Here is a 27,105-nt window from a genome sequence, read left to right on the forward strand (position 1 = left end):
GTAGTAATGGCGGACTCGGTCATTACTTTTAAAAATGGGCTACATAAATTCCTAATGGATAAGGATATACAGGGTTATGGTGGGTAGATCACGCACTATAGTTAAAAAAAAGAGGAATAAACATAACGGCTGACATTCACCCCAGATAAAATTGGTCCTAAAAATAATACAGTGTAGGAGACCACTAATAGGTTGAACTCGATGGACAAATTGTATTTTTTTAACCTCAGAAACTATGTTACTATGGGCCTATTTCAGATCTGATCGTTGCTGTGCATTTTCACACAGCGGACAATCAAATCCAAACTGCGCGCGCATATGCACCGCAATGCGCAGACGCGTCGGGCGGCTACAATGGGTATCACCGGCCAGCGACGGGATGGTGCGAAGGATCCTTTCGCACTGGTTTTTGCAAGGTGATTGACAGGAAGAGTTGGGTGGCAACTGACAGTTTTCAGGGAGTGTCCGGAATAATGCAGGTGGGCACAAGCATTTTACAGGGAGGGTGTCTGACGTCAGCTTCGGCCCTGATCAGCAAGATTCAATCTCACTGGATAAGTAAGTCCTGAGAATGCACAAACTGATTTTTGTGCAGCCCTGCAACACATAGGAACGCACACTTGCACAGCGATTTTACCCTCCCCCTGTAGGCGGTGACTATTTGATCGCATGGCAGCAAAAAATGCAGCCCAGCGTTCAGATCTGAATTAGGCCCTATGTCACTACAGTGTGTTACATGAGAAGGGTGGTGCTGCCGCCATGGTTACATGGTATACATCTGGTGCTGCCCATGTGAAGCCACTTCTACAAATTTTTGCAGGGCTCTTTCAGTTCCCAATCCACCCCTGCCTGACTTTGAAAGAAAGTGCAATGGAATATGCTAGTGCTACATGTTAATAAATAAATTATATGCAGTAGGTGTTACAGCCAAGACTTATAAAACCTCTTAGCAGTAGAAATTTTAAACAAATTGTTATACCAAAAGATATATTATACATTTTTTTCCATGTGGGGGGCAATTTGTTTTGTTGTTTTCTGTGGGTTCCAATGTGTTTTATTTTTGTCCTGTGCAATGTTTTTCATCTGTGCTTGTGTCCGGGTTGTATGCTCCGCAATTGTGTAACATAGCTCCTGTCATTTTTCAAACTTTGTCTCTGTCCACTTTATCACTCTCCAAGTCTCAGCTTCACAGATGCTTCCATGGGCCTAATTCAGAGTTGATCGCAGCAGCAAATTTTTTAGCAGTTGACCAAAACCATGTGCATTGCAGGGGAGGGGAGGGCAGATATAGCATGTGCAGAGAGAGTTAGATTTGGGTGGAGTGTGTTCAAACTGAAATCTACATTGCAGTGTAAAAATAAATAAGCCAGTACTTACCCTGCACAGAAACAAAATAACCCACCCAAATCTAACTCTCTCTGCACATGTTACATCTGCCCCACCTGCACTGCACATGGGGCCTAATTCAGACTTGATCACTCGCTAGGTTTTTTTTGCACTGCTGCGAGCAGATAGTCGCCGCCTATAGGGGAGTGTATTTTAGCTGTGCAAGTGTGCGAATGCATGTGCAGCCGAGCGGTACAAAAAAGTTTTGTGCAGTTCTGAGTTGCCCAGGACTTACTCAGCCGCTGCGATCACTTCAGCCTGTCCGATCCCGGAATTGACGTCAGACACCCGCCCTGCAAACGCCCGGACACGCCTGCGTTTTTCCAAACACTCCCAGAGAACGGTCAGTTGACACCCACAAACGCCTTCTTCCTGTCAATCTCCTTGCAATCGGGTGTGCGAATGGATTCTTCGTAAAACCCATCGCACAGCAACGATCCGCTTTGTACCCGTGCGACGTGCCTGCGCATTGCAGGGCATACGCATCCGCAGTTCAGGTCTGATCGCTGCGCAGCGAAAAATCCTAGCGTGTGATCAGGTCTGAATGACCCCCATGGTTTTTCCCAACTGCTAACAAATTTGCTGCTGCGATCAACTCAGAATTACCCTCCATGTACTAACAGTTGCTCCATCATAGTCTGGCACTCTTGTTGTGTATTATAATTATTTCCATGGTGCCCTCCAAATACCGAAATAAAGATGTAATGAAGCAGGAGGCAGTCTCAAGGGACTTCATTGTAGTGCAAATCAATTCTTTAAAACATAATCCATAAGCACCAACCTTTTAGGACCATACTCTAAGGCCCTCATTCCGAGTTGTTCGCTCGTTGACGAGTTTCGCTATATTGCGATTAGTCACTTACTGCGCATGTGCAAGGGTCGCAGAGCGCATGCGCTTAGTTATTTTACTCAAAAGTTAGATATTTTACTCACGGCATAACGAGGATTTTTCGACGTTCTGGTGATCGGAGTGTGATTGACAGGAAGTGGGTGTTTCTGGGCGGAAACAGGCCGTTTTATGGGAGTGTGCGAAAAAACGCTGGCGTTTCTGGGAAAAACTCGGGAGTGTCTGAAGAAACGGGGGAGTGTCTGGGCGAACGCTGGGTGTGTTTGTGACGTCAAACCAGGAACGAAACTGACTGAACCGATCGCAGCGTAGGAGTAAGTCTCGAGCTACTCAGAAACTGCTGTAACCCGCTGGTTGAATAAAACCAATATATGTATATGAAGGGTGTTTAATGAATGTATATGTAAATAAGATATGTATATATATCGGATCCATATGTATTAGTAGTATAAAATAGAACAATGTTTATGGATAGTAGAGGCTCGTGGGGGTTAATGGGGAGAGAATTTGCTAGAATCCCCATGCGCAGTGAAGAGACACCGCGAGCAAGGAAAAATACGGGAGCCGACAGCCGTTAGGAAGGTCAAACGATTCCCCTGGTGACGGTGCAGATGGGTTCCCCGGCACAGCGGCAACTCGGGAGGAGGCATCGGAGAGACGAGAACATAGCCGCGGCTAAGTGGCAAAGCAGAGCGGGGAGGACCTAAGCAGTGAGCGGAGGCAAAGGTCGCAGAGACAGCGGGAGTAAGTGTATTGTGAGTAGCCTTACCAGATTGTCCGGCCACCGCTACTGATATCCCGTGGGGAAGCCGCCGTCGGAACCGTGCGTCCGAGGTGAGAGAGGTAGAAGACGTAGCAGGGGCTGGAGCTCCGGGACAGCCGCCAAGAGACAGACAGGGAGGAGCGGCATATAACGGAGGAGGAGTCGGGGGAGTGACCATGCAGTAAATGAGGTGGGATTGCTACAGATACACATCAATCACACCCACATTTCAGTCCTATATCCTCCAAAGAAATGATACACGTTGCATCAATACTGATGACCTAAAGGCTCCCCCTAGTGGAATCTCTGAATATGATAAATGCTTAATCTCAGTGACAGATGTAGGAAGCCAGATAGACTCTAGTACATCCACTGCATACTAAAATTAATAGAGACTGAGTGCAGTCGTGTTTCGGGACTGAGCTTAATACGAACAAGCTAAATACCCCTCCTCGGTGTGCAGTGTGTCCTTAAGTCTGCAATAAAAAGGAGTAAGATAGAGGAGAGGGATTTATAAAGTCAAGTTATCCCTAAAATGATTAATGACAGACGAATCTGCAACCTAACCAGGCAGTAATGGACCAGGGTCATAGTTATCGTGTTACTTACCCTGAGTAGACATACTTAATATTAAGAAAGGAGGAGGTTGATACTAGACATTGAGGAATACTACAAGTTGGGAGCCGCCTCACAATAGTATACATTTGCCAGAATCAGAATATGTGTACTCCTAATATTGCTGTAACTAATTCCCAGCACTGATCGGCATCAGAAATCTCTGACAGACAGCAAATAAATTGGTCAGAGTAGAAGAACACCTTGGCTTACTACTCAACTAATAATCATAATCCCAACGAGAATTGAAAGGGTCAGATCTATCCCGAGACGGCAGGGAGAAAGAGACCCTGAAACATTTAATCTGTTTAGATGAGATTTGAAAGTACCAAAAAAAACCAAGTGGCGCTTAACAATCATGTAGTATAAAATATTTAATAAAAATACACATTAAATACATGATGATAGATGAGATTTGACCCAAGCAAGTAACAGAGGGATACCTATCTGAAGCCAACTCCAAACCGGGAGTCTTTGCTTGTGCATACATAATTTAATTATTCATAAGAAATAGTCAGACCAAGGGAGACTAGTGGAAGAGTGTGGACTTGACATTCTTTGCTGCTACATTGAAAACCTCTATGGATTATAAAAAAGGAATTGTGGGGAGGTAGATATACAGCTCATTGTGAAAGATAAATAGAGGATTGGACTAGTCAGTGAAGGCAAAAGACACCTACTAGAGCGAATTCGGAAAAGGTCTGTGATATCTGTTCAATATTGCTACAATAGCAACATTCTGTGAGTTTAAGGGCCCCAACAAGCTCATTATAGATACCAGAGTACCCGGGTCACTCTTATATTTTTAGTGTCATTATTGCGACTTTTTTTTGTGATGCATGCAATGATATATATTGTATAGGCCTGTTGAATGGAAATGCAATAGCAGCATAGACAATATTCAAGGTTATTATTGATGTAATATATAATGCATATTAAAGTTATACTATTAAAGTCTATATACTTACCATATATCCTGTTCCGGGTGATTGATCGGAGGAGACTTGAAAACTAAAAGAGAGAAAAGGTAAAAGAGGATAAACTGTGTGTTATTGAATCCATATACTTTACATGTGTTCATTAGGCTTACCCAAGCAAGCCTACATACACAGAGATATAGCTTGGGTGGAGGCACGTTTATTGTAATCCGTCCATAGTGATACTCCAATATAGGGTTACATTATGGAGGCACTGCTGAGATCCCAATGAGTCTTGTTAGGAATAATTGCTTTAATCAGAGCCAATGGAGGGGCTAACTGGGGAAGACATTTACAACTGGTGTCAGAGGAAGGGTGTGAATCCTAGAAAGTGTATTGGAGTAGGAGGAGATTTATCGGATGCTTCCGATGAAACGGTGTTAAGAAAAGTAGGCACCCTGTATGGTGTAATAAGGCCCAGTATAGTAGATAAGTGGGATGGTGAAGTAGGAAAGAAGATTGCTGTTTTGATCGAAACTGAAAAGGAATTAGACGTTAATTTAATCCCATTAATGATAATGGCTTATGAGGATACAGGAAGAAAATGGTCTATTATTGGACCCAGTATCAGAGATGAAGATACCACCAGTGCACCCATCTCGGTGATGTCCCCGCCAGATGGTTTAGAGAGAGAGGGGAGGCTAGTGGTAACGGACACACTACTACCAATGTGAATGGCGGACAGTTCGAGACTATGGTAGATCGGGTGGTCTCCCAACTTGAGAGATGGCATTATGAAGGGAGTTATCGGAGGTTAAGGATATTCTCTGGTATCGTACCCGTGCCCACCAGGGAAGAACCTTATGAATCTTGGAAGGAAGCCGCAGTCCAACAAGCGGAGGAATGGCAGTGCCCTGATAAAATAAAGTGGCAACGAGTGGTGGAGAGTCTACGAGGCCCTGCTATGGGGATAATACAAGCGGCCAGGAGAAGTAATCCCAACGCTAATCTGGAGACCTACCTGGAAGCTTTGGATTATGCGTACGGTACTTTGGAAGATGTAGGGGATCTTATATCCAGACTGCATCACACTTTCCAAGAACCTAGCGAGAAACTGAGCGCCTATGTCATAAGAATAGATAAATTGCTGTATAAGATCGTGGAAAAAAAAGGAATAACCAGAGAAGAAGTGGATAAGAGTCGCATAAGACAGGTGCTACGAGGTGCATTGACAACTGACCCTGTGGCACAGAAGTTGAGGTGTTCCGAGAGGAGGGAACCACCCCCTGGGTTCAATGAGATATTAAAAGAAGTAAAACAAGAAGAAGTACTGATTGAGATGAGGAAGAAAACGGTAAAGAAGGTCAAGGTGGTACAAACTGTAACTGAGACTTCCCCGTTGGAAGAAAGAATTTTAAAATTAATGGAAGAACAGAACAGGAGGATAGAGCAATTTATTGCTACCCAGAGCAGCAACAACCCTCCTCAGAGTACTCTCTCTAGTGATTCAACACGGAACGGGGGGAGAAGGGGCAGTTTCAATAGTAGGGACTGTTTCAAGTGTGGGAGGATTGGTTATCGAGCCTTTGAGTGCAACCTGAATCGGAACTCGCCCCGGATGTATAATGCTCCCTCTCACAACACCGACAGTGAAGATCAAGATCGGGGAAACGGACAAGGGAGGCCCGTGAACCCCTCACAGGTCTCCTAGAGGTTGGACGCTGCGCGATGGGGAGCACATGGTGGATGGAGTCCTACCTGAGGGGCTGATGGGACCGGCCCCGATAATGGCTGCAAAAATAAACGGACATCATTGTAAAGTACTGGTCCATAGTGGTTCCCAAGTATCGATTGTATTCGAAGACTGGTACAGAAAATACCTCGCTGATGTACCTCTACAGCCGTTATCTGGATTAGTGATATGGGGTTTGAGCGTGGAGAAATATCCGTATCTAGGATATATTGTGGCTAATCTAGAGATTTATCAGGAAGAAGGGGAGGAGAAGCTGCAGATACCCTTAATTGCGCTGGTCTGTCCCGAAGTCCCGGAGAGCAGAGGTGAGCCCCATATGATTATAGGGACCAACACAAGGATTTACTCTCTTCTTATGGAATGGTTGGAAAAAGAGGAGAAGAGAACTGATGTGCTGTCAAATTCATGTGAAGGTATATCTGAGATAGTTCGGAAGGAAGACAGTAGCATATTCGACGTCTGTTTCTTGGGAAGTGAGCTCGAGCTCGAAGAAAGGTCACGTTTAATTGCTGAATTGGAATCCCGAGGGCCGGTTTTCTCCACAGGGGAGTGGGATTTAGGAAAAGCAAAAGGGATGGAACATTGTATCAGGCTCACGGATGACACACCCTTTCGAGAACGTTCTCGGAGAATAGCCCCGGCGGACTTTGAAGACGTGAGGAAACTTCTAAAGGGTTTATTGGAAAACCAAGTAATAATGGAATCCAAGAGTCCGTACGCCTCCCCGATTGTGATAGCACGAAAAAAAATGGAAATATCCGAATGTGCATTGATTACCGGACACAGAACCACAGGACAGTGACCGATCAATACACTGTGCCCAGAATAGACGAGGCCTTAGATTGCCTACAAGGAAGTGTGTTGTTTACGGTATTAGACTTGAGAAATGGGTACTACCAAATACCGATGCGGCCTGAGGACAGAGAGAAAACAGCGTTCATATGTCCGCTAGGATTCTTCGAGTTCCTACAAATGCCCCAAAGAGTAAAAGGAGCACCGGCCACCTTCCAACGTGCTATGGAAAAGATAATCGGGGATATGAATTACCGGGAAGTGATAGTCTATTTAGATGACATCATAGTATTTGGGGCTACTCTTGAAGAACATAATCGTCAACTTGTCAAAGTCCTAGATAGGCTGATGGAAGGAGGCCTGAAGCTGTCAGTGGATAAGTGTCATTTATGTCAGTCAAGGGTTATATACCTAGGGCATATCGTTAGTAGATATGGGGTATCAACAGATACAGAAAAAGTACAAGCTGTGATGAACTGGCCTCGACCTACCAAACTGAAGGAATTACGATCTTTCCTGGGATTCTGCGGGTACTACCGTCGATTTGTACCGAATTACTCTGCTCTGGCAAAACCCTTGACTGACCTGACCAAGGGATACTCCAATGCGGGAAAAGGAAAATCCCCAAAACGCACCATGAATGGGGAGTATCACCAGCCTAATGAGCCATTTGGGGAACGATGGACTAACGAGTGTGAAACTGCATTTTTAATGTTGAAAGAAAGTCTGACCAATGCACCAGTTTTAGCATATGCTGATCCCAGTCTACCATATGTCCTTCACATAGACGCATCTATTAGTGGATTAGGGGGAGTGCTATACCAGCAACATTCAGAAGGGCTACGACCAGTATCATTTGCCAGTAGGGGTGTATCCGAAAGCAAGAGAAGATATCCCACACACAAATTAGAGTTCCTAGCCTTAAAGTGGTGTGTAGTGGATAAATTCCATGGCTATTTGTATGGAGTGAAATTTGAAATACACACTGACTATAATCCATTGACTTATGTACAGACCACGGCAAAATTGGATGCAACTGGGCACTGTTGGTTAGCGGCACTGGCGCTTTACGATTTCTCCTTGAAATATCGGCTTGAATACCTGGACAATTGGTGGGAGAAACAGAATATGAGGAGTGGATCGAGATACCCGCCGGAGAGGTCCAAGGAGTGTGCCATAGTATGCGAGTGATTAGTATGGTAGTAAGTGAATCTGTAAGCACACTGGGAGCAACCGCCGAGGCTCTACCGTTATCCTATTGCTGGACTAGTCAGACGAATCTGCAACCTAACCAGGCAGTAATGGACCAGGGTCATAGTTATCGTGTTACTTACCCTGAGTAGACATACTTAATATTAAGAAAGGAGGAGGTTGATACTAGACATTGAGGAATACTACAAGTTGGGAGCCGCCTCACAATAGTATACATTTGGCAGAATCGGAATATGTGTACTCCTAATATTGCTGTAACTAATTCCCAGCACTGATCGGCATCAGAAATCTCTGACAGACAGCAAATAAATTGGTCAGAGTAGAAGAACACCTTGGCTTACTACTCAACTAATAATCATAATCCCAACGAGCATTGAAAGGGTCAGATCTATCCCGAGACGGCAGGGAGAAAGAGACCCTGAAACATTTAATCTGTTTAGATGAGATTTGACCCAAGCAAGTAACAGAGGGATACCTATCTGAAGCCAACTTCAAACCGGGAGTCTTTGCTTGTGCATGCATAATTTAATTATTTATAAGAAATAGTCAGACCAAGGGAGACTAGTGGAAGAGTGTGGACTTGACATTCTTTGCTGCTACATTGAAAACCTCTATGGATTATAAAAAAGGAATTGTGGGGAGGTAGTTATACAGCTCATTGTGAAAGATAAATAGAGGATTGGACTAGTCAGTGAAGGCAAAAGACACCTACTAGAGCGAATTCGGAAAAGGTCTGTGATATCTGTTCAATATTGCTACAATAGCAACATTCTGTGAGTTTAAGGGCCCCAACGAGCTCATTATAGATTCCAGAGTACCCGGGTCCCTCTTATATTTTTAGTGTCATTATTGCGACTTTTTTTTGTGATGCATGCAATGATATATATTGTATAGGCCTGTTGAATGGAAATGCAATAGCAGCATAGACAATATTCAAGGTTATTATTGATGTAATATATAATGCATATTAAAGTTATACTATTAAAGTCTATATACTTACCATATATCCTGTGTCGGGTGATTGATCGGAGGAGATTTGAAAACTAAAAGAGAGAACAGGTAAAAGAGGATAAACTGTGTGTTATTGAATCCATATACTTTACATGTGTTCATTAGGCTTACCCAAGCAAGCCTACATACACAGAGATATAGCTTGGGTGGAGGCACGTTTATTGTAATCCGTCCATAGTGATACTCCAATATAGGGTTACACTGCTAAGAAATTTCTATTCGCAATTTTGCGAATCTTTCGTTCGCAATTCTGCTAAGCTAAGATACACTCCCAGAGGGCGGCGGCTTAGTGTGTGCAATGCTGCTAAAAGCAGCTAGCGAGCGCACAACTCGGAATGAGGGCCTATGTCCTTTTGTCAAGGTAACATCTATTACAACGATAAAAGTTTACCTTAAGTAGTTACTACCAAACGGTGGTCCTGAAATGTTTTTTATACGTCTACCCTTACTCGAACCCTAAAGATTGCTTTGCACCTGGTATGGTAAACCACCAGGATTGAAGGAGGGGCGGTGGGGGATTAACTTCATATGTTTGATATAGAGATGTGCGCCGGGCAGTTTTCGTGTTTTCTGTTTTGGTTTTGGTTCTGGTCCCACGCTCGTATTTTGGATCTGCATTGGTTTTGCCAAAACCACCCTTTTGTGTTTTGGTTTTGGTTTTGGATCTGCATGATATTTTTTTTAAACATAAAAACAGCTAAAGTCACAGAATTTGGGGGTAACTTTGATCCTACGGCATGATTAACCTCAATAACATTCATTTCCACTCATTTCCAGTCCATTCTGAACATTGAACACCTCACAATATTGTGTTTATGCCAAAATGTGGCACCAAGGTGGCTGTATGACTAAGCTAAGCGACACAAGTGGGCGGCACAAACACCTGGCCCATCTAGGAGTGGCACTGCAGTGTCAGACAGGAAGAGATATTTAAAATTAGGCCCCAAACAGCACATGATGCAAAGAAGAAAAAGAGGAGCAATGAGGTAGCTGTGATGACTAAGCTAAGCAACACAGTGTGTGGCACAAACACTTGGCCCATCTAGGAGTGGCACTGCAGTCCCACTGCACTAATGGCAGATACCGGATGCACGTCTAACACCATCATAGTTGTTATGGCCTCAGTAATCTGCTTTGCAACAGGGTATATATATACGGCAGTTTTACTGGAATTATATGGCAGTACCACTGGACATACTGTTTATGGCAGTATCACTGGAATTATTCGTCAGTACCACTGGATTTATACGGCAGTACCACTGGAATGGATTCATACGGCAGTATCACTGGAATTATATGCCAGTACCACTGGAATTATATGGCAGTATCACTGGACTGTATTTATACACCAGTACCACTGGATTTATACGGCAGTACCACTGGAAATATCTGGCAGTATCACTGGACTGGATTTATACGCCAGTACCACTGGATTTATATGGCAGTACCACTGGACATATACGGCAGTATCACTGGAATGGAAATATACGCCAGTACCACTAAATTTATACAGCAGTACCACTGGACATATAAGGCAGTATCACTGTACTGGATTTATATGCCAGTACCACTGGATTTATACAGCATTACCACTAGACATATACGGCAGTATCACTGGACTATATATATATGCCAGTACCATTGGACATATACGGCAGTATCACTGGACATATACAGCAGTATCACTGGACTGGATTTATACGCCAGTGCCACTGGATTTATACGGCAGTACCAAAGGATATATACGGCAGTATCACTGGACATATACAGCAGTATCACTGGACTGGATTTATACACCAGTACCACTGGATTTATACAGAAGTATCACTGGAAATACTGTATACGGCAGTATCACTGGACTGGATTTATACGCCAGTATCACTAGATTTTTATGGCAGTACCACTGGACATATACAGCAGTATCAGTGGATTTATATGGCAGTACCGCTGCACATATACGGCAGTATCACTGGACCAGTGGCGGAACTAGCCAGCGGTGGGCCCAGGTGCGACAAAATGCTTTGGGCCCCCCCATGTCCACCCCCTCACCCCTGGAGAGGATCTGGTGAGGGGGACCTGCTCAGGGCGAGAGAAATAGATACCTAGCAACAGTGTCGTAACTAGACATTTTAGCACTGTGTGCAAGAAACGGCATCGGAGCCCCACCCCTGCATGCAAAACAGGGGCAGTGCGCACCGTAGGCGCGCGCAAAAATACATAGTGGTGTGGCTTCGTGGGGAAGGGGTGTGGCCACAAAATAATACCAATTCATAAAACGGTGCACAGTAGTCTCCATTATTCAAAATACGCCGCACAGTAGCACCACTACACCAGGTAGAGACCCCTTTACACCTTACGGCGGACAGATTCCTCTTTTTACACATTACGGCAGACAGCGTCCCCTTTTTACACATTACGGCAGACGTCCCCCTTTTTACACATTACGGCAGACAGCGTGCACTTTTTACATATAACGGCAGACAGCGTCCCCTTTTTACACATAACGGCAGACAGCATGCCCTTGTTACACATAGCGGCAGACAGCGTCCCCTTTTTACACATTACGGCAGACAACGTCCCCCTTTTTACACATTACGGCAGACAGCGTGCATTTTTTTTACATAACGGCAGACAGCGTCCCCTTTTTACACATAACGGCAGACAGCGTGCCCTTGTTACACATAGCGGCAGACAGCGTGCCCTTGTTACACATAGTGGCAGACAGCGTACACTTTTTACACATAACGGCAGATAGCGTGCCCTTTTTACACATTACGGCAGACAGCGTGCCCTTGTTACACATAGTGGCAGACAGCGTACACTTTTTACACATAACGGCAGACAGCGTGCCCTTGTTACACATAGTGGCAGACAGCGTACACTTTTTACACATAACGGCAGACAGCGTGCCCTTTTTACACATTATGGCAGACAGCGTGGCCTTGTTACACATAACGGCAGACAGCGTCCCCCTTTTTACACATTACGGCAGGCAGATTCCCCCTTTTTACACATTGCGGCAGGCAGATTCCCCATTTTTACACATTGCGGCAGGCAGATTTCCCCTTTTTACACATTGTGGCAAGCAGATTCCCCATTTTTACACATTGCGGCAAGCAGATTCCCCATTTTTACACATTGCGGCAAGCAGATTCCCCCTTTTTACACATTGCGGCAGGCAGATTCCCCCTTTTTACACATTGCGGCAGGCAGATTCCCCCTTTTTACACATTGCGGCAGACAGTCCCAAGAAAGACAGAAAGAAAGAAAGTAAGAAAGAAAGAAAGAAAGAAAGAAAGAAAGAAAGAAAGAAGAATTATACTTACCCTCTCCGCTGGCTCAGGCTCCTCGGTGCAGCTTCTGGTCACTCACGATTCCCGGGCAGGAGAGAAGGAGGAGGAGGGAGGTGGAGGAGGGAGCCGCAGCAGCGCTGTGTTATTGGTGGAGGCGCTGCTGCTGCTGCCCCTCTACTTCACTATAGGCTGTTCTCGGCAGACAGCCTATAGTGAAGCAGAGGGGCAGCAGCAGCGCCTCAACCAGTAACAAAGCGCTGCTGCGGCTCCCTCCTCCACCTCCCTCCTCCTCCTTCCCCCGTACCGCTGCTCCTCTCCTCTCTGGGTGGCTGTGCGCTGCGGGCAGCGGTTGCCCGCAGCGCACAGCGGCATGTAATGAGTCAGTTTGACTCATTATATGCTATGGGCCCCTGGACAGAGGTGGGCCCCAGTGTAACGCACTGGTTGCACTGGCGGTAGTTCCGCCTCTGCACTGGACATATATACGGCTGTACCACTGGACATATACAGCAGCACAGGGACACTACCACTGTACTGATGCAGATCAACACAGCACCACTGCAATGGACTGGACTTATACAGCAGCACTGGATATATGGCAGCAGAGGAAACCACCACTGTGACTGGACTGATGCAGCACAAGACACTACCACTGGACTGATGCAGGACAACACAGCACCACTGGACTGGACTTATACAGCAGCATTGGATATATGGCAGCAGAGGACACCACCACTGTGACTGGACTGATGCAGCACAAGACACCACCACTGGACTGATGCAGCACAACACAGCACCACTGTACTGGACTTATACAGCAGCACTGGACATATGGCAGCAGAGGACACCACCACTGTGACTGGACTGATGCAGCACAAGACACCACCACTGTACTGATGCAGGACACTGAGGACGGAGACACGTCCTCTCTCTACACTCTCCAATGCCGGAGTGAAAATGGCCGCAACGCACGGCTCCTTATATGGAATCCAAAAACCACAAGAATCTTGACAGCGGGATGATGACATTTTGCCTCGTTCTTGTTTCGGAGTTAGGCGGGAAAACCCGAGCTCGGGTAGTGAAGTTCAGTAGGGTTCAATACTCAGGGAACCAAACCCACACATGTCTAGTTTGATCTTGCTCTATTTGGGTTACATCTTCAAAAATACATAATCTTAGTATTGTTGTACTAAAGCAATGAAACAGGTTATATTCTGGGGTAAGGATCTGGGACTGCAGTAGTATATTAAAGTAAATACTCTAGAGGTAGAAATACAATCATGGTAAACTACTTTTCCTATTTCATCTGCTATCCCGTAGGTTAGCATTTTAAAACTAAACAATATTTGTTCCAATTCACTATCAGCAAAAACAGAAACAAAACCGTTACTGAAAATGCAATATACTGTGATGCATCTTGTTTTCTACTTCTTGTAGACTGAAAACGTTAAAGGAAGTATACCCATTACAGCGACGATTTCCAAAAAAGTTACATTAGTTCTAGCCATGAGGAGGTGAAAACCCTCCGGCCAGTGGGTGGTTATAATTCTTTAACCTGCAATGTGATTATAATTCTCTTTTAAAATTATAATAATTGATCACTGTAATATTTGTTCTTTATTGTGTACTCAGTGCAGCACGGACAGTGTAACGGTTAGCATTACTGCCTCATAGCACTGAGGTCATGGGTTCGATTCCCACCATGGCCCTAACTGTGTGGAGTTTGTATATTCTCCCTGTGCTTGCGTGGGTTTTCTCCCACAATCCAAAAATATACTGGTAGGCTAATTGGTTCCCAACAAAAAATAACCCTAGCGTGAATGTGTGTGTGTGTACATGTGATAGGGAATATAGAGTGTAAGCTCCACTGGGGCAGGGATTGATGTGATAAATATTCTCTGTAAAGCGCTGCGGAATATGTGTGCACTATATAAATAACTGGTAATAATTAGCAAATAAATAAATAATGCTTATATTTAATAAATGCAAACTATCACTAGCTGTATTGGCGGAAACGCTGTAAGACGCATCAGTCTTCTTCGCTGCAATCACAAATCATTCCCTTTTTCCTACAACTGCTCCCAATTCTCTGTCTCAAGACTTTTCTCTAAATTTGACACACATATTCCCCCCTGCTAAATTTCCATGTGCAGTTTTATCTACCACTTCCAGGACTTCAAAATGTAATATGAAAATGCCTGACAGAAGCCATGTCAAGCACAATATGAATATTGCGAGCTGAACACATAAATATAGTTAGAGAGATTACGCTCCCAGCTTTTGGAGAGCAGCCAACATGTGGATGAAGCGGCGTTCTGCGATCCGGGCGCACAGTGAGCTCACAGAGGGAAAACATCACAAGCGAATAGTTTGGGAAACTTGAGAGCAAAGTCTTATCCTACAGAGGTTTTTTTTATATTGTTTTTTTTCTGTTAACAAAATGTAAATACTGCCAAAGTAAAAGTGATACACTGCTGACTTGTTGATGATGGAAAGCGGGATTTGTTTAGAAGTGCGACGGCCTATAAACGCCGCTACGGGGAGAGCTGCACAGAATTGTTCCCGAAACAGTTTGTTGTATCAGTTCTGAGGTTTGAAAATTTGCGACCAACCCTCAAACTAAAAAAAACTAAAAACTAGAAGATTTGAGCAAGGTGAACAGACTGGAACATAAACTGGAAACACAGTATTGCTACAGTATCTGTGCACATGAAAAAAGATTACACAATGCTATAAAATGTTACTGTGTATTACTAGTAAATGTTACTACTGGTGTACGTGTTCCCTGTATCTTATTAGTGAGGGAACCATTAATTACAGATTATGATGAAACTGATAATTACTATTGTTAATCTTTATTTATATAGGGGGTCATTCCAAGTTGATCGCTCGCTAGCTAGTTTTAGCAGCCGTGCAAACGCTATGCCGCCACCCACTGAGGAGTGTATTTTAGCTTAGCAGAAGTGTGAACGCATGTGCAGCCGAGCTCTACAAAAACAGTTTGTGCAGTTTCTGAGTAGCTCTGGACCTACTCAGCGCTTGCGATCACTTCAGCCTATTCCTGTCCGGATTTGACGTCATACACCTGCCTAGCGAACGCCCAGCCACGCCTGCGTTTTTTCAGACACGCCTTTGTTTTTGCAAACAATCCCTGAAAATTGTCAGTTGACACCCAGAAACGCCCACTTACTGTCAATCTTCTTGCAGCCGTCAGTGTGAAGAAAAACTTTGCTAGAACCTGAGCACAACCACAAAGGGCTTTGTACCCGTACGTCGCACGTGCACATTGCGGGGCATACGCTTGCGCAGCGATCAACTCGGAATGGCCCTTGTGAAGCCCCCATGTGCAACCCCCCCCCCCCTCCTTGCCGACGCTTGTGCTCAGCAGACTCTGGCACTATGGGGGTCATTCAGAACTGATCGCTGGCTAGCTATTTTTTGCAGCGCTGCGATCAGGTAGTCGCCGCCTATGGAGGACTGTATTTTTGCTTTGCAAATGTGCGATCGCATGTGCAGCTGAGCGGTACAAAAAAGTTTTGTGCAGTTTCTGAGTAGGTTTGAACTTACTCAGCCGCTGCGATCACTTCAGCCTGTCCGGTCCCAGAATTGACGTCATACACCCGCCCTGAAAACGCTTGTACATGCCTGCGTTTTTCCAAACACTCCCAGAAAACGGTCAGTTGACACCCACAAACACCCTCTTCCTGTCAATCTCCTTGCGATCGGCTGTGCGAATGGATTCTTCATTAAATCCATCGCACAGCAATGATCCGCTTTGTACTAGAGATGAGCGGGTTCGGTTTCTCTGAAACCGAACCCGCACGAACTTCATGTTTTTTTCACGGGTCCGAGCAGACTCGGATCCTCCCGCCTTGCTCGGTTAACCCGAGCGCGCCCGAACGTCATCATGACGCTGTCGGATTCTCGCGAGACTCGGATTCTATATAAGGAGCCGCGCGTCGCCGCCATTTTCACACGTGCATTGAGATTGATAGGGAGAGGACGTGGCTGGCGTCCTCTCCATTAGAAATTAGATTAGAAGAGAGAGAGAGATTGTGCAGAGTCAGACAGAGTTTACCACAGTGACCAGTGCAGTTGTTGTTAGTTAACTTTTATTTATTTTAATATAATATATCCGTTCTCTGCTATATCCGTTCTCTGCCTGAAAAAAAACGATACACAGCAGCAGCCAGTCACACAGTGTGACTCAGTCTGTGTGCACTCAGCTCAGCCCAGTGTGCTGCACATCAATGTATAAAAGGCAAAGCTTATAATAATTGTGGGGGAGACTGGGGAGCACTGCAGGTTGTTATAGCAGGAGCCCCCAGGAGTACATAATATTATATTAATTTAAAATTAAACAGTGCACACTTTTGCTGCAGGAGTGCCACTGCCCGTGTGACTAGTGGTGACCAGTGCCTGACCACCAGTATAGTAGTATATTGTTGTACAGATGTAGCCACCTTTATCTTGAGTGGCCGCGGCGGTTGTCCCGTTCGACCATACGCAGCGTACTGTGGCGTAGCGAGGCGCGCCTAGCCACAGAGAGGCTATCTAATCGCACGGAGACAGACATTTGACGTTTGGCGTTACCTTTACGTGTAATACCTGCGATCAGCCACCAGATGTCGCTTTTTACAATCACCACTGCGCATGCGTGTGGTCTCCCGTAAAATACAATACTGACATACATAATAAGGACTACTTTACTAAGGCGTCTCATTACGCTGCATACAGCAAATACTGTACTCATTACGCTGCATTATTTAATACAGTACTGTACAGTATATACAGTACGACACCGACGCAAATACAGTAGTACAGCATACAGTATATGATCCATCTACAATACTTTATGAATACTGTATGTGAGCGTGCAAGTCCCGCAGACAAAACACAGTACTGTAAAACCAGTAGTGTACACTGTCGCAAATGGATGTGTGTTACAAGTTCACTATTGCCTCTCAAGATTAGGAATTTTCTACAGTGTTATCGTCCTAATCCCGTAGCCATTACAGCATAATCAAAACCAACGGATTTATACATTTGTCTGCGGCGAAGTGGTGAAGTGTTTCGCTTCCTATACTCAGAGTCCAGGGTTCGATTCCTTAAGTACTGTACGAATGCATGTTACTGTAGTTTTTTTCAGACACTTTATTATTTTTTTTATTCACATACTGCAAACCAGGGCATACAGTAGCTGCATGAGCGGTTCTATGCGATCGAGTCCGGTGTACCATAATGTGCAGGTTCTATGCAGGTTAAGGTACTATGCTCCGTACACAGTACACATACAATTCTGTAGCTGGGCAGACTGAATAGAAATGGCTACCACCTATGACTCCTTGCCCCACAGAGGCCCTAGGCTACGGAGCAAGTAATAGTCCAGATTGTACAGACTTTGGGGCAATGCTGAATGAGCGTCACAATCCCCTAGCTAAAATACACAGTATGCATATTATGGTACACCGGACTCGATGACATACAGTACTGTAGCACACTGGCAAAATGGCCGCCGCCCCTGAACCCTTGTGCAGGTTATGGGGCAATGCTGAAGGAGCGTCACAATCCCCTAGCCAAAATACACAGGGGAGGGATAAGCTACTGTAGGATTGCATACAGTATTACGGTACACCGGACTCAATCGCATAGCACACTGTCAAAACGACCACTACCCATGAACCCCCACCTCCTGAACCCCCACCTCGTGGCAGGCAGCAGTTGGGTATGGAATGAGAAATGGCATAAGCTGTGCAGGCTACGGGGCGATGCTGAAGGAGCGTCACAATCCCCTAGCCAAAATACACAGAGATACTGTAAGCGAGGTCTATGCACATTACAGTACTGTACGTTACACCGGGCTCGGTCGCATAGCAAACTGACAAAACACAAGTTTTACAGTACATACAGTAAAGCAGGCCAAAGCTGCAGGAGAGTTTCTACTGTAAAGGTTCTATGCACCGTACGGTAATGTACACATACCTGTACAATTCTATAGCAGGGCAGACTCAATTGAAATGGCTACCGCCTGTGACTCCTACAGTAGCTCCTAGGAGGCACTCAGCTATGGAGCAAATAACAGCACAGATTTTGCAGGCTACGGGGCAATGCTGAAGGAGCGTCACAATCCCCTAGCTACAATACACAGGGGTGATAGAGATAATCGAGTGGCTGGAGGGGGGTCCCCTTGATTTAAGGGGCCCCCACTCCTCCAGGGTACTCCGGCCAGGTGTGACTAGTTGGGTATTTAATTCCATGGCCGCAGGGACCTGTATAAAAGTCTCCCCCGGCTGTGCATTATCTGTCCAGCTAGTGGAGCCCAGTGCTGATTCAAAAAATATGGGGAACCCCTACGCTTTTTTTGTCCCCCTTATTTTTTGCACCAGGACCAGGCGCAGAGCCCGGTGCTGGTTCTAAAAAGATGGGGGATCCCGTGTCCATTTTTTCCGTATTCCTTCCGGAATTCGACTGCAATTGCATATACAGTACTGTACCCCTTAATGTCACTGCTTACAGTATACAGTATTTAGACATGAGCTTGTGTACAGTATCTGTCATGAGGTGCTTTTTTCACTGACACTATAACTTTTTTCTATTGTGATATACTGTACAGAGGCGGCAAACTAGCCAAACGGGAATAATCAGCTTCTGCAGAATAAAATGAGATGCTACAGTACATGCCTATATTCTGTGAGTGACTGCGGCTCTATGAAATTAAATCAGAAAATTTAAATATGAAATGCATTACTAATGTGTGGCATTACTGTACTGTATGTGTATAAGGTGTACTACAATATTTTCTGGTGTAACATAAGGAAAGGGCACTACTGCATGGTCTAATGCAGTGGTTCTCAAACTTGGTCCTCAGGACCCCACACAGTGCATGTTTTGCAGGTAAACCAGCAAGTGCACAGATGTATTCATTACTAACTGACACATTTTAGAAGGTCCATACAGTAGGTGGAGCTAATTTTTTCACTTGTGATTCTGTGAGACCTGCAAAACCTGCACTGTGTGGGGTCCTGAGGACTGAGTTTGAGAACCTGTGGTCTAATGTAAATAAAGATGAATGTGGTGGGGTGTAATGTGAATAAGGGGCATTACTGTTAGGAGTAATGTGGTACTATGATATGATGTCATGAGAATAAGAGACACCACTGCATGATATAATGTGAATAAAGTTGCAGTACTGTGTTGTGTCATTTCATCTTCGGGTATTATTGTGTTACCATGCCCCTTCCCAGCAAGAACATACTGTACACTGTTTTGGGCTGGCACTAAATGTGCACATTGTTCTTATTTAGATTATAGGGGGTAGGAGCGCCAAAATGGGTGATGGTGCTGGGAAAGGGGTGCAGGGTTAGAGGCGGAACTACGTAGCATCTGTGCAAGAGGGCATCAGCCAAAATCTAGCCTAGGGCATCATGTTGGTCAGGTTTGGCTCTGATAATACTGTATACTGTACTCTTACTGTACTTTGCATTCAATACAGATACTGTTTGCACACAGGTTTTACATGAATCATTGGCAATGCTGCAGGAGTGTCTCATTAGGCAATCTAAAATATACCACGACTATGGGTGGGGATACAGTAGGGAAGTTCTGTCACCATAAGCTGTCTGCTGTGTATAGCATATTTCCATCTGAGATGCATTTGTGTGTTTGTAATAAGAAAAAAACATTTTACTGTACATTTAGTGGATACAGTATTTCTCCCCCATAATGACGTATCATACTGTACAGGTACCCTCATGTACTGTACCGTACCATACTGTAAAATTGAATATTTATTGGAAAAACATCAATATTAATGTAAAAATAAAGTATTACAACATCCGATTCCATGTACTGCACTGATCAAAATGTACAGTACTCTTATTCAGGACTTATAAAACTGAAAATAACTGTTCATACAGTACACATCAATAACATTACTACTGTATAATATTCTACATTAGTTTATGCAATAATCAGACAAAGGCAATTTTATCATTTTTTTTAATAATGCACCAATTTAAAATTTTAAACAGAAAATACAGAACTACATATTTGTGGCTTGACCATTTCTTTCAACTACAACAGGTAATACTTTATACAGGTGATTTATATAATTATTACAATGTTCAGGTGTGAGTACTTCTAGCCAAAATTTCTTTATCCCATCCACCAGTTGCTGTTTTGTTGTTGGCTTTGCAACACTCCTAACGTACCTCTTCAATTGAGCCCACACTAATTCGATTGGGTTCATGTCTGGTGATCTAATTAAAAAAAAAAAAAAGCGTATAGAAAAAATTAATTACAGTACATTACAGTAAATAGAGAAAATTAAACATACAATATTGTACTGTTTATTAAACAAAAATTTTTTTTACAGTACTAGAGTGCTATCCAAAATTTTACTTGTACACTGTTGAAAGAATACTCACTCTGGTGGTGTGCGTTCCCAATTCATACCTTTCTCTTCCATAAATTTGGCTGAGGCGGAGTGTTTAGGATCATTGTCTTGGAATATCCTATGGTGAGTTGGGTAATATTTATTCACAAATGGCACCATACATTTCTCTACTATTGTTTCTTGGAAATATTTCTTATCCATGATTCCTACAGAAATCAAAAAATGTTGTTCATTAATAAGCAACTCCTTTTATTGTGCAGTTACACGTACTCTACAGTACAACATGTATTTTTACAGAACACAGGCACAGAATAAAGTATAGTACTGTACTGTACCTTCGAAAAATAATAGGGGACCAGCTCCTAATCGTGATATGCCTCCCCATACATGGATTTTCAATGGATGCTTTGGGCGTGGTTTTAAAGAGATATGGTTACGTTTCCTGAATGACATTCTGGAGAACCGCTCAAGGGCAACAGACGATTCATCTGTGAAAATGACATCATCAAATGTTTCACCACTCTCAATCCATCGCCGTGCCTGTTCCACTCTCTTTTCTTTATTCACATCTCTTATCATTGGAGATATCCTGTGAAGAGCCAAAAATAATGAAATCAGATACAGTTATGAAATTACAGATTTACAGATTACTGTATATACAGTAGACTGTATGTGCAGTATACTGTATTATATACCTACTGTATACATTAAACTGTACATACAGTACATTAAGTTACATACAGAGTAATATATATATACATACTGTACATACACACAAACACACACACACAGTATACAGTATGTAATCATCACAATAAGCCGGCAATGCTTCATTGCTGTCTCTGAGTGCCTATACAGTAGGTATCTCTTTTGGGATAGAATACTGTATATACAGTATATACACACACACATACTGTATATAGTATAAAGTACACACTCTGTATAATGATTTATGGCATTATTATATCACGTATCAAGGGATTATTAACAGTGCATTTACTGTATGGTTTATACTGCTTTCAGTATTTTACCTTGTTGCGCCAAAGGTCCATCCCATTTTCCGTCGCATCCTTCTGATGCTGGTGGCCGATATGTCCAGGTCATACTTGGAATGGAGAATTCGTTTTATTTGCAGAGCAGTACGCTCATCATCCTCACGAGTTAGTTCCTCCACAATTTGTTGCACTCTCCTACAGTACAATACAGTATGAAAAATATGAATTCATGAACAGCACAATCACAGTTACAATTGATGAAGTTTTTATTTTATTTCAAAAAAATTGTTTATGGTATAAAGCAAGTCATTTAAACATTACAGTAGTGTACAGTACGTACCATGTGCATTTTGTAGGAAATACAAATCTGGGCGTTGTTCTCTCGAATGCATGATAGCGCACCGTTTCTAAAGTGACTATAATGCCACTTTCCTTGAGCCATGCATGGATCTCTTTGATGGTTTTATTTTCTTTTTTCATGTTGGCGATTATCTTGCTCATCGTTTTGTTGATAGTTACTGGCATGTTGTCCAACTATAATTCCTGTATGGAGAGAAAACATTTGTGAATACTGTAGTCTAAAATTTACACATCTGAAAATGCATAAGAGTTTTATGATAGAAGTTAATACTGTACATGTTTACTATCCAGTACCTGATGTTCAAATTTAAGTATTGTATACTGTACAGTACTGAAAATACAACTTCAGTGTTATGGACTGCAATTAGTTTCCTGTATGAAACAGATACAGTACAGTAAATAACCCTCCTTGGAAGTGCATGGGCCCTGTGAGACTTACAGTAGTGTACAGCATAAGGGTCGACTGACATGATGTACAAGCATTACATACAGTACATGTCAGTACTGTATGTAAATTCTTCAATTATTGCCTAACAACAATGCTGCTTACTGTATATTAAATACTGTAGGCCTAGAAATGTGCATCTCAATATAGTAGTTAAAAACACAGGGGCCTATGTGGATAAGCGAGTTCTATGCACACAAAAAATGGCCACCGACCGTGAACCCCCAGCACGTGGCAGCGCTCGGATATGTAGTGAGATACAGTATGGCATACATTTCACAGTTCAGGGGGCAATGCTGAAGGAGCGTCACAATCCCCTAGCTCAATTACATTGGGATAAGCGAGGTCTATGCACATTACGGTATACCGAGCTGGATCGCTTAGCAACCTGACAAAATGGCCGCCGACCGTGAACTCCCAGCACGTGGCAGCGCTCGGATATGTAGTGAGATACAATATGGCATACATTTCACAGTTCAGGGGGCAATGCTGAAGGAGCGTCACAATCCCCTAGCTCAATTACATTGGGATAAGCGAGGTCTACTGTATGCACATTACGGTATACCGAGCTGGATCGCTTAGCAACCTGACAAAATGGCCGCCGACCGTGAACTCCCAGCACGTGGCAGCGCTCGGATATGTAGTGAGATACAATATGGCATACATTTCACAGTTCAGGGGGCAATGCTGAAGGAGCGTCACAATCCCCTAGCTCAATTACATTGGGATAAGCGAGGTCTATGCACATTACGGTATACCGAGCTGGATCGCTTAGCAACCTGACAACATGGCCGCCGACCGTGAACTCCCAGCACGTGGCAGCGCTCGGATATGTAGTGAGAGATGGTATACATTTTAAAATACACCGGGATAAGTTGTACAGGCCATGGAGCAATGCACAGGGACATTCATCATTTACGTACAGTATATAAATAATTGTAAACCGTAAATGAAAGAATTACCGGTCAAATACTGTATGACGAAACTGTGTCAATGAGCTGGAACAGTATGGCCTGTGAAGAAGTTATCGAAGGCAGAAACGGAGAGCAAATTATCAGGAGATTTCTGAAAGGTCGGAGAAGATCCACACAGCAAGTCTGCCTACGAGGAAACAGCTTTGCAAAGTGGGTAGCGGGGCGGTGACTGAGACGCTCTTTTATTCACATTATTCCCCAATCTGAAATGACGCCACACAGTACTGCAACTTTATTCACAACATATCATGCAATAGTGTCTCTTTTTCTCGTTACATCATATGATAGTACCACATTACTCCTCAAAGTATTCCCACTTATTCACATTGCATCACATCATATTGCTCTTTGTTCACATTAGACCACACAGTAGTGCCCTTGCTACAGTATATGTTACACAACAAAGTACTGTATACACATAATGCTGCACATTAGTAATGCATTTTGTATGCACAGAATATACTGTAGGCATGCTGCATATCATATTAATCAGCAGAAGCTGCTTGTGCCCCTGGGCATTTGGCAAGTATGCCTATGCCTAGGGCAGGCTCAGACTGGAGATCAGTACGTAATCCCGCTGGACGGGATCCCGGCAGTCAAAATACAGACGCCGGAATCCCGACCACACAATCCCGACAGGGGCGGCGAGCGGAAAGCAGCCCCTTGCATGCTTGCTTCGCTCGCCACGCGGTGGGCACGGTGCCTCGCTACGCTCTACACACTATTATATCAGTAGTCAGGAAACGCAGCATGCATTTGTGGAGTGAAGAGGGTGAAAAAGGAGAGAAAGTACAGTTTGTACTGTAAGGTTATGTCAGAGGGTGTGAAGATGATCAGCTCAGTGTTATACATGTTACAGTAAGTTAGAATACAGTACAGTGCATTATGTATTTCTATTTTATTACCAGGTGTCTCCTCCACTGGTTGGCGACGGACTGTAAAAAGATAATACAGTACAGTTAGTCATATCAGTTTGACTTAAAATAATGTTGGAGAAAAAAAAATACTGTAATTACAGTACCAACTATTGCTACTGTACAGTATACTGTATTTACCAAAAATGTATTCTGGCTCGTCGTCTGTGGGTAAAAGAGAAGAATATTATAAGATACAGTATACAGTAAAAAGTATAGTAATAGTACACTAGTGTCCAGGCCCAGTGTCAGGTGGGTAAAAAAAGGTATGCTTGTGACAGGCATGGTGATTCCAAGGGACCCCACCGAGACCATCAGAAAATTTGTGAGTGACCCGTATGCCGGTGATTATGACTAGAATAAGGTACAGTAGCAACTCTTTTTTCTTTTGAATTATGTATACTGTACAGTACTGTATGTGCATATTGTACAGTACACTTAAAATATTTAGCAGTTACTGTAGTGGTAATTTTTGGGATGACAGTATTAGCATACTGTAAGCATCCAACTGAGGCCCCCAAACAGATGCCGCCACTAGGTACAGTACGTGCCTCTCGTGCCTAATGGGAAATTCATCACTGACAGTATCTAGAGAGATGAATGGAGAGACAGTGACAAGGGGTGAGAGAGAGAGAGAGAGAAATTGAGTAAGATGGGTGTTTTTTTTAGAACAGGATGTTGTCCATACAGTAGCAACCAATCAAATATTACCTACTGTACTGTATTATCGTCTGTAAGTGTAACTAGATACTGTAAATGTTAATGTGGGATGTGATCGGTTGCTACTGTATGGGCAATATCACCAGTTCAAACAAAAACAATTTTCATCCGATTTCTACGCATTTGCCAGAAAAATCTGATGAAAAGTGCTACTCTGATGGCATCAGATCAATGTCAGTAATAATTCTTACCACTAAATGCAGCAGCATCATCATCATCCTCCTCCTCCTCCTCCGTGGCCTGTTCCAGTGTAGGGCCTGTGAAAAAAAACATTAATGTGAAAAAAAAAAAAGGTTAATTCCAGGAAATACACATACCCTCCAACATGGTACAAAATGCTCTGGTTCTGGACTTCCCTCTTAATTTATTATTGCCATCACCTGTGAAGAAACAGCTTTCTTATCATATAACTAGTTCAACACAGGTGATGGAAATCATAAATTAAGAGGGAAGTCTAGAAACAGAGCAGTGCGGCGGGTCATGTTGGAGGGTCTGCATACAGAAACATAGAATTTGATGACAAATACTGTAAGAACCACTTTGCCCATCTAATCTGCCTCTTTTTTTTAACCTTTTTTTTACATCAAACCTTATAACAATTTTCCCCAAACATCACATGATGCAAAGATAAATAAATAAAAAAATAAATAAAAAAAGAGGTGCAAGATGGAATTGTGATTGGGCCCTCCCAACCACCCTTATGTTATATAAACAGGGTCTGCCACACGACTGTGGCTGAAATGACTGGTTGGTTTGGGCCCCCACCAAAAAAAGAAGCAATCAATCTCTCCTTGCTCAAACTGGCTCTACAGAGGCACGATGTACCGGACTGGACTTACTTAATGGGTGCAGTGAGGTGATGGACATAGAGGTAGAGTCCTGGTCCTCCTCCTCCGCCACCGCCTGTGACAGTGTAGGGCCTGTGAAAGCAAAAAATCCATGAAATATACTTTTGTATTCTGTGTTGAATACAGTAAAGCAAAAATTCAGTCAGGAATTGGAGGAGGAGAGTAAATTTCGCACACAGAGACGAGAATGTCGAGGCCAGAATCAGGGGGTAGTGGAGGAGGGTTAGGATACCGTACCTCACCCTGTTGGGATTGCTGCAATCAGGATGCCACTGTCGGTCACCTGACCGCTAGAATCCTGACTGCTGGTCACGCAAACCCAACCCATTGGTTTAACACAATGTACAGTACAGTACAATACTGCAGTTTACTTACCAAGTTGGGGAGAGGGTTTTTCATCCTCACTGTCAATAATTACTGAGTTGAAAATAAAAAATATTATAAACAAAATACAGTAGAGTACAGTTACTACAAAATTGCACAGTAGTACAGTGCTACAGGAGGCAGAGATATATTCATAATACAGTAGGAGCAGAATGACTGTCCAGCGGTAGGGGACATACAGTACTGTATTTAAAAGACCTGCTGTCTGGATCCCGACATTCAGAATGCAGAGTGTGGATTCAGAGTATGATTGGAGGGTTAGGCTAGTGGAGGGTGGGTCGGATGCACAATTTTGGGCACCATAATACAAAATGGATATCGTGGAACTACAAAAGGTTTAGAGGCGGGCTACCAAAGTGATGAAGTGGATTGAGAAGATGGAATACAAGGAAAGGCAGGCTAGGCATGTTTACATTGGAAAAGAGGAGATTAAGAGGGGACATGATTAACCTTTACAAATATACTGTATACAGTAAGGGGA

At 43.6% G+C, this 27,105-nt stretch overlaps 1 protein-coding gene and 1 long non-coding RNA gene across 2 annotated transcripts; one reads left to right on the forward strand and one right to left on the reverse strand.

Annotated features, from left to right (window-relative positions):
* Nucleotides 1-5,282: 5,282 nt before the first annotated feature.
* Nucleotides 5,283-6,239, forward strand: LOC134949967 (paraneoplastic antigen Ma2 homolog). Its single transcript, XM_063938646.1, has one exon. It carries the CDS (start codon nt 5,283-5,285, stop codon nt 6,237-6,239), a length of 957 nt encoding a protein of 318 aa, XP_063794716.1.
* A 19,344-nt stretch (nt 6,240-25,583) lies between these two features.
* On the reverse strand, nt 25,584-26,657 carry LOC134947975 (uncharacterized). Its single transcript, XR_010182888.1, has 3 exons — nt 26,616-26,657; nt 26,232-26,312; nt 25,584-25,649 (listed from the first exon to the last, which is right to left on the reverse strand). It is a non-coding gene; the product is annotated as an uncharacterized LOC134947975 (long non-coding RNA).
* Between the last annotated feature and the right edge of the window lie 448 nt (nt 26,658-27,105).

The sequence above is a fragment of the Pseudophryne corroboree genome, chromosome 8 (assembly GCF_028390025.1).
Source record: "Pseudophryne corroboree isolate aPseCor3 chromosome 8, aPseCor3.hap2, whole genome shotgun sequence".
In the NCBI taxonomy this organism is placed as follows: Eukaryota; Metazoa; Chordata; class Amphibia; order Anura; family Myobatrachidae; genus Pseudophryne; species Pseudophryne corroboree.